The 17,143-nt window shown below is 34.8% G+C and overlaps 1 protein-coding gene across 2 annotated transcripts in view; it reads right to left on the bottom strand.

The window, feature by feature from the left end:
* AGO3 (argonaute RISC catalytic component 3) overlaps positions 1-17,143 on the bottom strand; it is a 124,305-nt gene that overhangs the window by 63,513 nt on the left and 43,649 nt on the right. The window contains exons 3-5 of one of the 2 annotated variants that reach the window (XM_030325783.1): positions 15,451-15,571; positions 11,020-11,228; positions 10,070-10,206 (exon numbers count right to left, since the gene is read on the bottom strand). In XM_030325783.1, the coding sequence (XP_030181643.1) occupies positions 10,070-10,206; positions 11,020-11,228; positions 15,451-15,571 (467 nt within the window). Of the gene's footprint in view, positions 1-13; positions 103-1,649; positions 1,743-2,752; positions 3,268-10,069; positions 10,207-11,019; positions 11,229-15,450; positions 15,572-17,143 lie in introns of those variants that run through there. The other variant, XM_030325784.1, reaches the window with a different exon arrangement.

The raw sequence follows: 17,143 nt of genomic DNA, 5'->3' as shown, positions 1-17,143 counted from the left end.
ATGAAATAAATACCTAATTCAGACTTGGGGGATGGCTGGATGTAGGGGGGAGAGATGGGTATCAAACATTGCTTCTCAAGGAAGTAACATGTAGACTGAAACCTGTAAGAAGAACAGAAGTTGGCAAACACAATATATCTAAATATCATAGTCCTGACATCCTTGTTTTACTCTTGGTTTTATTGGAAAAGCTCCCACTGCTTAACTGTGAAATCATCCACTCTTTGAATATGTTTCCTCCCTTGGCTTCCTTGACACCATTTTTGGGCTCTCATACTGCTGCGATAATCATTAATTTGCTCACTGGTCTTTCTTCCTCCCTTAAATACTAGTATTTGCCATGGGTTTGTCCTCATTCTGGTTTTTACTCTAAATACTATTCCTAAAGAAGTTTTCCTACTTTGTGGTGCCTGGATGGCTCAGTTGGTTAACTGTCTGACTTTGGCACAGGTCACGATCTCATGGTCTGTGAGTTTGAGCCCTGCATCGGGCTCTCTGCTGTCAGCACAGAGCCTGCTTCGGATCTTCTGTCTCTCTCTCTCTGCCCCATCCCCATTTGCGCTGTCTTTCTCTCTCTCAAAAATAAATAAACATTAAAAAAAAAGTTTTTCCACTTCTACAGTTTCAAATATGGATTTACATACTGAACAGTCTCCAAAGTTTTACTTTTAGCTCCCACCACTACAGATTTTCATATCTGCATTTCCAATGACACACTGGCGTTTCTATCCATATGTTCCATAGGAACTTCAAGTTTTGGATATGTTAACATTTTATCTATTTATATATGGTGTACACTGCCAACTAACCAGCGACAGCAGATCCATCTCTGAATTCAACTGACAGCATCACCATTCACACCTGGTATGAATGAGTCACTACTCTGAGTGTATGTTGGCGAGTATGCCCTTCTTGGAAGCTAGTTTATAATACAGCACAATCACTGAGCCTGAAGGGTTGGTTAGGAACATAAAGGTTATTTCAAAGACTGAATGATCACAGAACTTTGCAGGCTAGGTATGTTTTTGTTTTAATGTGTCAACTTGGCTGGGCTACTAGTTGTCAGCTATTCAAACATTAATCTAGGTATTACTGTGCAGGTGTTTTATAGATGTAAGTAAAATTCATAATCAGTTGACTAAGTAAAGGAAATTATCCTGGATAATCTGGGTGACTCTCATTCAGTTAGCTGAAAGGCCTTAAAGCAGGGCTGAGGCTTCCCTAAGAGAGAGAAAAACTTCTACCTATGAACAGCAGCTTTAGTCCATACCCAAGAATCCCAGTCTGCCCTTCCTGACAGCCTATTCTAAGGATTTCAGACTTGCCTTGCTAACCCCTACAACTTGTAAGCTGAATCTCTCTCTCTACATAGACCTCCCACCGGTTCTGCTTCTCTGGTTGAACCTGACAGATATACCAGGTCTGTAGTTTATTTCTAAAAACAATTCCTTCAATAACCTAGTAAACCTTCTGGTCTATTCATTTCCAGTCAGTACCATGTACCAGTAACTATACCCAAAGTTTTTTTGTTTTTTTTTGTTTTTTTGTTGTTTTTTCCTGGACATGGTTCTGAAACCTATTTTTTCAACTTATTCCTTGTAATATGTTCCTTTCTCTCCACCCCACATTAGACCATCACCATCTCTTACCTGAACTAGGGATTGAAAAAGCCTCCTAACTGGCTCCTGAGATTAGTTTTTTCTCCTCTATCTATTCTCCACACTGCTGCCAGAGGTCTCTTTCTGGAAAACAAATATGATCATGTCACTATCCTTCTTAAAAACTTTTCAAAACTCTCTACCTACAGAATAGAAATAAATTTGTTTTGTATTTCATTAAGTCCTGTTTTTAACTCTTATTTCCTTCTATTTGCTTTGCATTTAATTTTTCTTTATTTTTATAACTTGTTGAAATGAATACTTAGGTACTGATGCTTTTCTTCTTTTCTAATAGGCATTTAAGGTTTTAAATTCTCTCTAAGCATTGCTTTAGCTAATCATACCAGTTCTGATATGTATTTTCATTATCCTGCAGTTCAAATATTTAATATTTTCTTTGTGATTTATTTGACCAATTTATTATTTAGAAATTTAATAATATCCAAAGCTAGACTTTAAGTTCCAGTAGGAAAACAGCAATTTACTTCCAAATTTTCCCCCTTTTCTCCTAGAACCCAATATAGAACAACAAAGAGAATGTTTTTAAAACATTGTATTCAGTGAACCTAGGAGACAATAAAAACCTGAAATGCCAAATTATAACTAAATATGGCCTAAAGTACTTGGGACTGGTAGAACCTAGGCAAGGGAGAAGACATGAAGTATGAAAAGAGCCTAGTTGGGGAACAGCAAATTTTAATTCCCAGAAACAGAGGGTTCTATCATAAGCAGGAACTGCAATGTTTAGAACTGAGGCTGAATGGCAGAATCTCAGAAGGAAGTAGAAAAAGGAGGTGGAGAAAGTGCCATGAGAATGAGTGGAGGGTAGTCTACAAGTGACAGATCTCAGATACTACAACTCTTCTAAAACCAAGGCATGTACTTTTTATCTGTAATTTCAAAGTTACAGAAATGTCCAAAGAATACCGCAAAGAACTCCTGTATACCGTTCACAAATTCTCTGTTAACATTTCAAGCAGGCACTTTAAAAGGCAGGAGCTGTATCCCTTGGGAGCAGAAACTAATAAGGACCTGGTAGCTGACAGCTCACACCTCTTACACTTGTAAATTACTAAGAGGCATAGGAGATGTACCTATATTTTGAAGAAAGAATCCATCAGAACATCTGAGGACAGAGGCCTTGAACACAGAAACCTGGACAACCACCTCACTCCTAATGTCCTCTTCCAATTCTTCTTCCTGACTAGTCTCTTCAAACAGGTGGTTTGGAAAAGCTCATCTCATTAAATATGAATAACAAAAAAGTGGTAAGTATCCATACAAAGACACCATAAAAATGTAAGACAGTACAACATCCTTGACAAATAAAACTCAACAAAAAATTATCACAAAGTAGATGAAAACTGTAACACTACTTCATAACATGAATTCAAAAATTCTTAATGCAGCTATTAAGAAAATCTCAGAGGGGCCGCTGGCTGGCTCAGTCAGAAGAGCACGGGACTCTTGATCTTGGGTAGTGATTTTGAGCCCTATGCTGAATGGAGAAATTACTTAAATAAATAAACTTAAGAAAAAAAAAAGTAAAATATCAGAGCAGAAATTTAACAACTCAGGGAAGAGACAGCCAGTCAACAGGAAGAGGTAAAAACAAAAGTACTGAAAAATTCATGAAAGAAATGGAAGAAAAAGATTTTTAAAAGTCAAAAAATATAAGCACATGGTAAAAATTACACCACAAAAGGTATAGTAAGGAGCAAAGAGAACAGTTACTTTTTAAAAGAAATTAACTTAAATATAAACAAAGAAAAACTGGGGTGTCGGGTGGCTCAGTAGGCTAAGTGTCCAACTCTTGATTTCGGCTAAGGTCATCTCACAGTTGTGAGAACCCTGAGTTGGGCTCTGTGCTGAGCATGGAGTCTGCTTGGGATTCTCTCTCTCCCTTGCTCTCTGCTCCTCCCCTGCTCTGTTCTCTGTCTCTCAAGATAAATTTAAAAATTAAATTTAAAAAATTAAAAAAGACTCAAAACTTCCATTTTCAAAGGGAATCCCTTGGAAACTGACCCAAAATGGTCAACAACAATAAAAAATGTAGTGAAATTAGTGTTAAAGCAACCAGATAAGTTTCAGCAGCCAGACAAAAAAAGCAGGCCCCTCCAAGGGGAAAGAAAATCAAGCAGATATCATACTTCTCTACCGAACATTCAATGTCAGAAGACAGTAGACAAATACTTAGAAGATACTCCAGAAAGTATAAGTCAATAATTTTGTTTTAGACAATCCTTCAGGAATAATGCTATAGGCAAATGGTTTTCAGTATGTAAATACTTAGCTCTTATTCATGAGCCCTTCTTGAAGAAACAACTTGAGGACAAACTGCAACTAGTAGATGACAGGAAAAATTTCAGCAGGACTGACAGCACAAATACATTTAATTGCAGATTTAAGGTTAAAACAAATGGATATACAGGTGACAGAATGGAATGCAACTGTTACATGCTCCAAGAATGCAGGAATAACAGTATATACAAATAAACCAATGACAGTAGAAAAATAAAAAGAAGAATAAACTCACTGTACCTTATAGTAATAGATAGGAGTCACTGTTGAAAGTCAAGTAGTAAAAGTTTAAACAAAATTATAAAGAACAATAAAATATTGCTATATTGGCTAAAAGTAGTCAGTAAAAGAGAGGGAGAAAAAAAAGGAAGAGAATAAAGCTAACTGAATTATTACTTATTAAGGAAAAAAGACACTGCTTTAAAAACGAGAAAGATGAGGGTGCCTGGTGGCTCAGTCGGTTGAGCATCTGACTCTTGATTTCAGCTCAGGTCATAATCCCAGAGTTGTGGGATGGAGTCCCATATCAGGCTCTGCCCTGAGCATGGAGCCTGCTTAAAATTCTCTCCCACTCATACTCTCTCCCTCTCTCTCTCTAAAATAAAATAAAAAAAAAAAAATTTTTTTTAAAAGAGAAAGATGAGTGATGAGCATAGCATAATAAACTTGTCGAATCATTATGTTGTACACCTGAAAGGTAACATGTCAACCATACTACAAAAAAAAAAAAAAAAGTTAAAAGAAAGAAACATGAGTATTACATGAAGGTAAAGGTATAAAGATTTACCACTAGCAGGGAAAAAAAACTCTTCTCAATATCAAAATTATCATTTAAAAAGCACAGAAAAGAGACCACTTAAAGTTTCAAAACATATATAATCAGAAAATATAAAATAATCTGACATAACTAAGACCAAGCATGTATTTCCTTCCTATCTATCTGGCAACTAATCTATTAACAGAAAAAAAAAGCTTTACACTGACCCATAAAGCAAAACCATTCTATGCTATCACCAAGATGCATCTCTGATTCAGAAAATATTAAAAAAGGTAAAGGACAGGAAAGAAGTTAACATATAGGATAAGGTTCACACACACATAAATTATAATCCTTTCATTAGATAATGCAGACTTTTGGCCCAAAGTTAAAAAAAAAAAAATTCATTTTGGGGCGCCTGGGTGGCTCAGTCGGTTAAGTGTCCGACTTCGGCTCAGGTCATGATCTCGCGGTCTGTGAGTTCGAGCCCCGCGTCGGGCTCTGTGCTGACAGCTCAGAGCCTGGAGCCTGTTTCAGATTCTGTGTCTCCCTCTCTCTGACCCTCCCCCGTTCATGCTGTGTCTCTCTCTGTCTCAAAAATAAATAAACGTTAAAAAAAAATTAAAAAAAAAAATTCACTTTATCATGTAAAAGGTACAATTCACGATGAACAGGTGTGTGTGTGTGTGTGTGTGTGTGTGTATGCTCTTAAAAATGTAGCAGTAACATTAAGAAAGCAGAAATCACAGGAGATATGAGGAGAGACACAATAATAATAGAAATTTTTAAGTTATTTCCCCTAGTCTTAGAGAACAATTAAACAAAAGTAACTAAGAAATGATCTAAACAACCTAATCAAAATGGTAAGCACAGATGGATATTCATTTAACTCTATCATAATAAATAAATATACCTATTTTCAAATAGCTATTAAACGTTCACAAAAATTGACTATGTATCAGACTACAAAACATACTTCAACAAATTCTAATAGGGGAAATACACGCCATATCCTCTGATTAACAACCCAAGAAAATCAGAAAATTGGAAAATAAATAATGGATAACAGAAAATAAAAAGATCTTCAACCTGCAAATTTCAAAAATCTCAAGTAATATTTGGATAATAATGAAAATATGAATGCAATTCGTGGTGTTTCTGGACAATAATAAAAATCCTACATATTAGAGGCTTTGGGATGTAGCTAAAACAGTGATCAGAAGAAAATTCATTACTTTAAATACTTTCATCATTAAGAAAAGATGAAAGTAAATGAATTACTAATATAGCTCAAAAAGTTAGAAAAACAACTAAAGTAACTGAAAAAAGTAGAGGAAAACATTTATAAAGCTAAAAGCAGAAATTAAGGAGTTAGAAAACAGAAAGCCAGAGAGCTTAAAAAAAACCCAAAACATTCAAAAGCTCTTTTGCTGGGGGTTTGGGGAGGCACTGAAATCAGTTGTTTAAACTACTCCATCCTAATCAAGAGTAAAATGGACAAAACACAGATATACAAAATAAGAAAGGGGAGGAAACCACAGAAGTAGACACAATTTCAAAAAATAAGAAATGACTTTGTAAAACTTTCTATAAAATATCAAATACAGGTAAAATAATTTTCTGGTAAGATAAAATCTACCAAATCTGAACCACAAACTGAGCCTAAAAAAACTAGTTTTCACAAAACAAATGGAACAATTTTCAAAGAGCTATTATGCATCAAGAAAACAAAACATACCACAACACCAGACTTCACAAGAGAATTCTATCAAACCTTGAAAGAGTTAACAAGTTTAGTACTATTTAAAAACTGTTGTACATTTTAGAAAACAAAACTTGTAAATTCTTTATGAGATATAAGATTAATACCAAAACTTGAAAAAGATCACACACAAAAAAGAAGATTACATACAGATCAGGTCAAACTTACTTTTGCATTTTGATTAAAAAGGCAAAACATTAGCAAGCAGAATACAGTATCACATTAAAAGAATCCAGAAATACAAGTTCGGTTCAACGTTTGTTAAAAAGACAAATATCTTATCAGCTCCACAGACGTTGAAAAGGAATCTGACAAAATTCACTATCTATTATTGATTAAAAGTACTTAATAAGGAGCCCCTGGATGGCTCAGTCGGTTAAGTGTCTGACTTTGGCTCAGGTCATGATCTCACGGTTTGTGAGTTTGAGCCCCACATCAGGCTCTGTGCTGACAGCTTGGAGCCTAGAGCCTGCTTTGGATTCTGTGTCTTCCTCTCTCTCTCTGCCCCTCCCCCATTCATGGTCTGTCTCTGTCTCTCAAAACATGAATAAAACATTTTTTTAAAAAGTACTTAATAAAATAGGAATCATCAGATGCTCGTATACATACACATACATATATATGTATCATAGTTAATGCAGAAACATTGGAAGCATTCCTAAGGTAAAGAGGATGCCTGCTAGTCACTACTCCTTAACACTGTCTAATTAGTCAATATAATTTGATAAGACAAAAATTAGAAGTATAAAAATCCAAAGGAATAGTTAAACCTATCACTATTTGTAGATGAAACGATTATAACTAGAAATGCCAAGAATACCACCTGAATAACTACTATAAACATAAATGTAATAAGGCAGACATAAAGTACACAGAAGTCAAAAGCCTTCATGTATGTAAACAATAACCAGTTAGAATCTATAAAACCCATTTAATAGCAAAAAAGGGGGGGTGGAATATCTAGGAATAACAAGAAGATACGTGCAACTTTCATGTAAGGTAAACTTTAAAACATTCCTGAAGAAAACAAAACTAATGTTGTACCAATAGAAAGGTATAGCATTTTCTTGGACAGAAAAGACTCAGTATCTTAAAGATGCCAATTTGTCCTAACAATTTCTAAATGTAATGAGATTTCAATAAAAATTATAGTCCATCTTGGGGTGCTTGGGTAGCTTGGTTGAGAGACCAACTCTTGATTTTGGCTCAGGTCACGATCTCACAGTTCATGGGATTGGACCCCACGCTTCCAGCTCCACACTGACAGCATGGAGCCTGCTTAAGATTCTCTCTCTCCCACTTGTGCTTTTGCTCTCTTTCTCAAAATAAATAAAAATAAAACATTTTAAAAAATTACAGCCCATCCTCCCACACCCACTGAACCTAGGTAAGAAGTTCCTGAAGTTTACATGGTAAAATAAGTAAGGATAGCCTAGAAAAGCCTGAAGAGAAAAATGAGACTAGCCCTATAGGATTTAAAAAGTCATAAAAGAAATGACTAATACATTTAAGTGTTTGTGTGTATGTATTTACCATCTCCCAACCAAATACAGATTTCTATATGGCAAAAAATAAAAACAAGACTGTACCAAAGGTTAAAGACAAATAATTAGGGATAATATCTACAATTTGTGAAACAAGGAGTTAATCTCCTTAATTTAGAAAGCTCTCAGTAAATGAGAAAACCAAAAATCCAACAGAAAGAAAAAAGGCAAAAGATATAAATAGCTAATAAAAAAAAAGGTGACCCTTACACATATGAAAAGATGGTCAAATGCAAAATAAAAGTAGATAAGGAAACTGTTTCTTGCAAATGCAATTAATAGAATCTAGAGTTTGACACCTCTAGTGGCAAAGACATAACAAAACAGGTAGTCTCATTCTCGAATGCACAGTATTTAGAAGCTCTAAAAAGGGCAATTCGGCAATAATGACCAAAATTACAAACACATTTGCCCTTGACCCATTATGTCCTGAAATCTATTCTAAAGATCTACATATACATGAAATGATGTTCTGAAATGGCAAATAAAAACAGCTCTAATATACACTGAAAGAGGACTTCTGAGATATAGCTCCTCAATGACATATACCCACAATGGTAGATGCAGCTGAAAATAATGCAAAAACTATATAGTGATCTGAAGAGACATAGGGATCCTTGAAGGAATGGCTGATTCCAGGTACAGGGTAGGAAATATAAGATAAGCTTGAAATATCCTACTGTCCCAGAAAGCAAAAAAGCTACCAATGACTACTAAATTACCAATAGGACATTGTGATTTTTCACATAAGAATTCCATCTAATTCAAAAGGAATAAAAGAATGAGAAAAAATACCAGTTGGTAATCCCTAGTGAAATAAATGATTTGGGTAACAATGATCATTAAATAAAATATTAGTCATTGAAAAGTTGACTGGGAAATTTACAATGGAGAGATGAGGCCGACTGATCTCTGAACCTACTGGTCAATCTTAGCATCACTAAAACTGGAACCACTAGATACTGTGCGCCTCTTAATATGATATAACATGAAGCACATATGAAGTATTCTGAACCAGAATTGAATCAAACTTCTAGGGCCAACTTCACTTTCAGGAAATATAGGGGACAGAGAAACAAGGCAATGACACCACAAGAACAGAAGACAAATGTGGATTTTTTAATATTCTTCAGGACAAGTGAATTTCTCTAACAAGTCAATGGCATAAAAAAAAAAAAAAAGAAAAAACAAAACAAGAGGGAGGAAATGGGACTACTACATTAAAAAGGCAGATCAGCCAAACATGATACATGGATCTTGTTTGGATCCTAATTAGGATTGTAACTATAAAAAGACATGTTTGAGATCAAGGAAATCTGATTATGGAGAGAATATTAGAGGCTACAAATGATTACTTAAAATTTTCTTACATATGATAATGGCATTATGACTATGTAAGGAAACACCCATGTTTTTAGAGGTACATACTTAAGTAGCAGAAACAAAAAAACTTGCTATCCGGGATCTGATTTAAAAATACTCTAATTGAGGAGTAAAGGTATTTCTACAAACTTGACAGTTTGCATATAGGCGGTAGTTTATCATACTATTCTCCCTACTTTTAAATATGCTCAAAAACATTAATAGAAAACACCTAAAAATAAGAATGCAATTGGTACTACTATAAGCATCAGCAGTAGGTATAACACCTGGGGTCAAAATGACCAACAGACTTCTCTTGCTTTAAAACATGTATCTCATAATGAAATATTAATAAGAATTAAATGGACAAAAGTGAGATTGTTCAGATAATCATGTCAAGGCTTCTATATTTGCTTTCATGTGCTTACTTCACGCTTAATAGCATTCCAGGACAACTTCTGTGGAAAGGCTTTCTAAATAAAATGTAACACAAAAGTTTTTCCACTTTGTCTTAATATATGTCCAAATATAACTTCAAGACACCAGTACATATAATTATATATAAACTGCGCGCGCGCGCGCGCACACACACACACACACACACACACACACACACACACACAGGTGCATGTGCGCAATACAGGAATCAACTACCCAATACAGAATATGGTTTTAGTTCCCTTACCATCAATATTAAGCATCATTTTCCACATGGCAGGCCGAACAGATTGATGGAATCCAAACCATACTTCCCTGCCCCCTCCCAGAGGGTGGTCATATCCTTCGGGAGCTGAGAAAAAGGAACGCCCCACAGGCGTATATCTACAAAAATTAAAATGTCATGTTCAGTCCTTTCCTTCCCATATAGGTATTTAAATTTGCAGAAGAGGTTAAGTCTAGAGCACACAAACTTAATTTATCATAATGATGCTTATCATTAGGAATATATGAAAATAAATATTCTCCAAATTTGTGAAAAGCAAAAAGCAGCCATTCTAAGAGAAACAAAACAAACCTGTCAGCATCCTTCACTGAAATTCTCTATTCCTAAAACTGTTAGTTTGGGTAAGAATAAATTTTATTTAAAATATTTTCTTAGAAACAGATGAAAAGAAAAACCAGTTCCAATCTTAGAAAATGCTATTTCTACAAATGTGTTTGCAAGACATATTTTTCTTTAAAAGGACACATTGATCCTATATATACAGGCACACAAATACAAACACACACTTGTGTGAAGTATGATTAAGAGAACAGCAATTTCAATACAAATTGATATTATTGTATAAACAGCAAAATTACCTTTAGAACAAGGGGATTTAACTATAGGAATATATCTGAAAACATATCAGTTATTCAAGATTTACAGCTTCTAAGACAAAGGGTTAGACATTTTTCTAAGAGGTATCTATCAGAATAGCTAAGTTAACAACGTGCATTTACTTTCAAAAATCAGAGTTTTTTCTGTAACTTACTTCTCATGTCAATGAACTAGTATGCATGCTATTCTCTAAATGAAGCCATCAAAATATACAACATGTGAAGGTTAATTAAAGGAAGCCTGCACAACTCACTCTTGGGAAAAAAGCCTACACACTTAAAATCTAAAAAGGAAAAAAAGCCAGAAGCACCCACTTCATGGAGGGCAGATGTCGTAGCACCACATCAACAGCATGGACAGGATTAGTACTGATTGGCTTGTCTAATTCCAGCGGCTCAGGCAAGGTCCGTCCTGTCAGTACTTCATGTAGTAGGTGCCAACTCACCCGAGAGACAAACTTAATCGACACCTTGAAAGGTCGATCTTTTCCACCTTCCCCAGGTAAAGTAACATCTAAATCTACCTGTTGATGGGAAAACAGTCAATTGATAAATTGAAAAAGATAAGTACAAGTATTTTTAGGTTTAAGTTATAAAAATATTTAAGAAAAAACAGGGAAAATATAAAAAACCAACCTCAATGCTAAATCAATAGATACTTTCTAAGCTATGCTGTTAAGTACAAAAAGCAAAGTAGAGAAGATTACAAATAATATGCCATCTTTTGTGTGAGAAAGAAGGAGAAAATGGGAAAATATTCATATATCTTATTTCAGCAAAAAGAAATGCAAGAAGCATCAATCAGAAACAAAGAAATGGATTACTTTCAAAGGATGGGAAGGAACAGACCAGAAGAAATAAAGGAGGAATGAACAATTCTGAGTATATTTCTCAGTACAGTTTTGACTTCTGGAAGCATATTAAATAAAGGGTTTTTTGTGTTTTTATTTATTTATTTTAATGTTCATTTATTTTTGAGAGAGAGAGACAGACTGTGAGTGGGAGAGGGGCAGAGAGAGAGGGAGACACAGAATCCAAACGAGGCTCCAGGCTCTGAGCTGTCAGCACACAGCCCGACGGGGGCTCGAGCTCACAAAGCTTGAGATCATGACCTAAGCTGAAGTCAGAGGCTTAACTGACCAAGCCACCCAGGTACCCCTTTTTGTGTTTTTTTTTAATAAAGTTTTATAAGTTAAAAATTAAAAACAAAATCAAGAAGAATGAAGTAAAAAAATTAAAACTAAATATAAACAAAATCAAATGGAACCAAATATGTTTCAAATGAATAACATAACCATACTGAAAGAAGGGGGAAAAAAATACAATGAACTCTTGAACACAGAACATATTGGGGGCTGTACACGTGGGAAAGAACTGCATACAAAATAAAATCTTAAACTCTAATGAGGAAGTTTGTTTTCTGTAGTGGTATGGTGTAGTAATTCAGATATGATTTTATATGTATATGGTAGGATTGAACAAATGAGTAAAAGTGGTGATGTTTTGAGGTTCAAAAAAGAAGGAAGATACAAATAAGCAACATGGGGAGTAAAGAAAGAATCCTGGGGGAAACAGACTGAAACTTGGAAGAATCACTCTGAACTCATGATTTCCAATATATATATTGTATATTGCACAGTAAATAGTATTTGTAGGATACATGTGTTAAGTCCATTACATGACATATAATATTTATGATATATTGTCTCTTTTATTTGTGTATTTTTATGTCCCATCTGTCCATTTTACAAATACCTGCATTCCAGCAGCAATGAATACATTCAGTACCCAGATTTCAGTTTCTAAGTTGCATCCTCCAACCAAAAGAAATCACTGTTCCTTTGACAAAGGGCCAGTTGCATGGGTATAGCAGGGAAAACATAAGATTAGCCTGGAACATCTTGTGCCAGAAAATAAGGAAGTACTCAAAAAAAAGTGTGTCATGTCAAAGGGATACAGGAACTAGCTTAAAGTGGCTCCCAATGGCCAAATCTAGGAAAACTGGGACAGTGAAATAAATAAGGGGAAATATATTAGGGAGAAGAAAATTCTCTCCCTTATAGTCGAATATCAACTAATAAATGTTGAAGGAATGACAGAATTAGAAAATCACCATTACTACATAGTAATAATCCTTCCAAGCAAAAATCATCAATTACTTAAAAATCTAATGAGAGAGGTGTCTGGGTGACCATTCGGTTAAGCATCCGATTCTTGTCCGCTCAGATCATGATCTCATAGTTTTGAGACTGAGCCCTGCATTAGGCTCTGTGCTGGGCATGGAGCTTGTTTAAGATTTTCTTTCCCTGTCCTTTCCCTGCCCCCAAAATGATTCTCTCTCTTCATTTCTCTCTGCCCCTCCTCCACTCACGCAGCTCCCCCACCCCTCAAAAAAATAAAAATACTTTCTCTAATGAGAAAGAAGATCCTTAAGGTATTTCCCATATCAAAATTATAAACTTCTGTGCATCAGAGGACACAATCAACAAAGTGAAAAGGCAATCTACAAAATGTGAGAAAATATTTGCAAATCATGTATCTGATAAGAATATATACAGAATCCCTAAAACTCAACAACAACAAAAACTAAACGCAATTTAAAAAACGGGCAAAGAAGGAAGATATACAAATGAGCTTCTAAGAGCTCATGAAAAGATTCTCAACTCACTAATCATTAGGGAAATGCAAATCAAAACCACAATGAGATATAATCTCATATCCGTTAAGATGGCTACTATAAAAAAAAAAAACCAGAAAACAAGTGTTGGCAAGGGTGTGGAGAATTTGGAACCCTTATGCATTGTTAGTGGGAATGTAAAATGGTGCAGTCACTGTACTAAACAGTAAGGTGATTTCTCAAAATATTAAAAATAGAATTACCACTTATCGACTGAGCCACCCAGGCACCCCAGAATTATCACTTATACACAAAAGAACTGAAAGCAGGAACCGGAACAGATATTTGTACAACCATGTTCACAGCAGCATTGTTTGCAATAGCCAAAAGGTACTCATCAATGGATGAACGGATAAACAAAATGTGGTATATACATACAATGGAATATTATTCATCCTTAAAAAGGAAATTCTGACATACGTGACAACATGGATGAATCTTGAGGACATAATGCCAAGTGCAATAAGTCAGTCACAAAAAGACAAATACCATATAATTCTACTTAGATGAGTCACTGAGAGTAGTCAAAGTCATAGAGACAGAGGTAGAATGGTGGTTGCTAGGGGCTGAGGAGAGGGAAGAATGGGGATGTAGTGTTTCACGAGTACAGAATTTCAGTTTTACAAGATAAAAAGAGTTATGGAGATAGATGGTGGTGATGGCTGAGAACGTACTTCATGCCACTAAACTGACCTAAAAAATGGCTCAGAAGGTAAATTTTCTTTTTTTCTTTTTCTTTTTTTTTTGAGAGAATGAATGAGCAAGGGAAGAGCAGAGAGAGGGAGACGAGACAAAGGATCCAAAGCAGGGTCTTCACTGACAGCAGCAAGCCCAATGTGGGCCTCGAACTCACAAACCATGAGACCATGACCTGAGCTGAATGAAGTCACTTAACCAACTAAGCCACCCAGGAGCCCTCAGCTGGTAAATTTTATGTTATGTGTATTTTACCACAATTAAAAATAAAATCTCCCCACAAGAGTTAAAGAGAAAAAAAAAAAAACTTGACAGGAGAAACCTGGCAGATACCAACTTAATCAAGTGATCAACTTAGTACCATCATTAATGGAACAAACACATATAAATGTATCCTGATATGATCCACTGATAAGAAAGAACACTTGTGTAATTATTCTTGCCAAAAATGTGAAATCAGAATCTAATCAAGAGGAAACACCAAACAAACACAGACTAAGAGACACTCTACAAAATAACTTGCCTGTAATCTTCCACCATGTTAACTTCATGAAAGGAAAACAAAAAATGCTGGGGAATTGTTCTAGAATAATGAAGACTAAAAAGACATGGTATCTAAATACAATCACAAACCTGGACTGAATTCTGTACCAGAGGAAAAAAAAAATGCTAAAAGTCATCACTGGAAGAATATGGGTTGTTGATCAGACCAAAGTATCATACAGATGAAAAATTCAGTGAAGTAGATAACTGTACTTTAATTTTTATCCTTGTTCTTAGGAAATACATATTAAAGGGTGTGATATATGTAACCTACTGTTGAGATGGTTCAGGAAAAAAAGTACATATGTGTCTCTCTCTCTCTAAATAAGTATAGATATAAAGAGAGTAAAAAAAAAAGACAATGATAAGACAAATGTGGCAAATGTTAAAGAACACTGGTGAGAGGCCCTTGGGGGGCTCAGTCAATTGAGCATCCATCTCTTGGTTTCAGCTCAGGTCATGATCTCACAGTTTGTGGGTTTGAGCCCTGCATTGGGCTTGCTTGGGATTCTCTCTTTGCCCCTCTCCCACTCACTTATGCTCTCTTTCTCTCAAAATAAATAAGTAAACTTAAAAAAATAATAATGTGCCTGTGGAGATAATCTGGGGAGAAAAAAGGGAAAATTGGTGAATCTGGGTAAAGGGTCTATATGAGTTCTTTGAATGATTCTTGCAACTTTTCTATATGTTTTAAATTATTTCAAAATAAAAAGTTAAAAAAGATAAATGATACACTCTTATGTATCTATGGACTATAATAAAATGTAGTAAGTGCATTTAAAAGGAGACATCACCAAAGTATAACTTTCCAATAAAGAACTGCATCTTACCCCAGTAGTTGCCACAGGAAGTGGATTGGCTGTGTAAAGACTTCTTTTTCCATCATAAACTGGTCTACGATCCCCAAATATAGTCACTTTAAAATGTTGAACCATTGAGTCAACCACCTCTCTAAAAAAAGGAAAAAAATACATTCACATAATCCTCTGCATGATGAAATACAAGCATTTAACTAAAGTAATTCCTGAACCATTTAAAGCTGCCAAAATTCTAAAAGACAATCATATATGATAAAGATACTACTTTCAGGACCATACTTTAGGACACCAGAAAGAATAATTTCTGGCAAGTGATACAAATTTCACAAAAGACAGAGAAATGAATCTAGTGAATTACTTAAATCGTTCTGGGCCACAGTAGACCTGTAAAATATTACCCCTAGAAAATGATCCTAAAACCCTTTTACCATTTCCAAGTACTACCTGACACATTAATTTCTCTATCAAAAGAGTGATGCTCTTCCCTCTGTGCTCAAATACCACCTTAATACATATATCTATTAGAACATTTACTCCAATGCATTATAATTATTATAGGCTTCACTTCTACTAGACTGTGAGATTTTTGAGAACACACATATACTCCCCTCAATCCTTTCAATTCCCCAAATCATCCTTACGTTATCTAGCCAGTAAGAATATACTGAAGGCTGTTTTTACCTAGCAAACATTTTTATCCTATATATACTTACATGGAAAGATATTCAAGACTTTTACATTTAAAAAAATGGAATATAGTGAGAATAATACTAAATATCCACAAATCAACGTTTATTTTTGTGCACACATTATTTGTAAAAGCAGTAGAAAGATATCTAGAAGGATATGTACCAAAAAGATAACAGTGGTTAACTCTGAAGAGAGAAGTGAAGAATGATTTTTTTATTTTGCTTAAATAATCTAAATATATTATGATGAGAATATACTTACATATTACTGGTAAAACTTACAACACACTTAAAAATGTAATAAATGGGAAAGAAAAATACTGAATTCTAGCCTATGGGTAGGTAGGAGAGAAAGGAGAGAAAAAGGCGTTTTCTGGTACACAGTAAGCTGACCTGATACCTAGAGCAATTTTCCACATGCTCAAAATTTCCATTTTTCCCTTCTTCAATTTCATCTTGCTGAAACCATTTAAATCAAGACCAAGACTCTTCTAGAGTAAAAAAAAAAATTTTACTCTTCTAGAGTAAATTTGCTGAAACTATTTAAATCAAGACCAAGCCTCTTCTAGAGCAAATTCTAGAGCAAATTCTTCTAGAGCGATTGCTTCACTGATCAGTTTTTATATAGAAAACACATTTCAAAGATTTTCTGCCATTTAAGATTTTCTTTTGCAGCCATTATCAAGTCCAGTTTCTTAGGTGAAACTATACAGATCTAATATTTAAGAATGTTTTGACTATTTTGTCAAATTTTTACTCAACAATAAACTGGTATAATTTTAAGCTTACCAAATCCTAGCAACCCAATCAAAGCACTCTCAGGATCAAAATGGTGGAGATTAAAATAGCTGTGACAAAACATCTTAAGGATGTTCTGTTCATTTCCAATTATCACCATTCTAAATTACAACCTCATATCCCAGTACCTGGATTATTTTAAGTCTCTTTGTTTTTATGCCTTTTATTTTTTCTTCTCAAACACAACTTACATATCACTGCCAAACAAGTCCCTAAAC

This window comes from Lynx canadensis, chromosome C1, assembly GCF_007474595.2.
Source record: "Lynx canadensis isolate LIC74 chromosome C1, mLynCan4.pri.v2, whole genome shotgun sequence".
Taxonomy (NCBI): Eukaryota; Metazoa; Chordata; class Mammalia; order Carnivora; family Felidae; genus Lynx; species Lynx canadensis.
The sequence above is the reverse complement of the archived record's forward strand: the minus strand, read 5'-3'. Positions and strand labels throughout refer to the sequence as shown.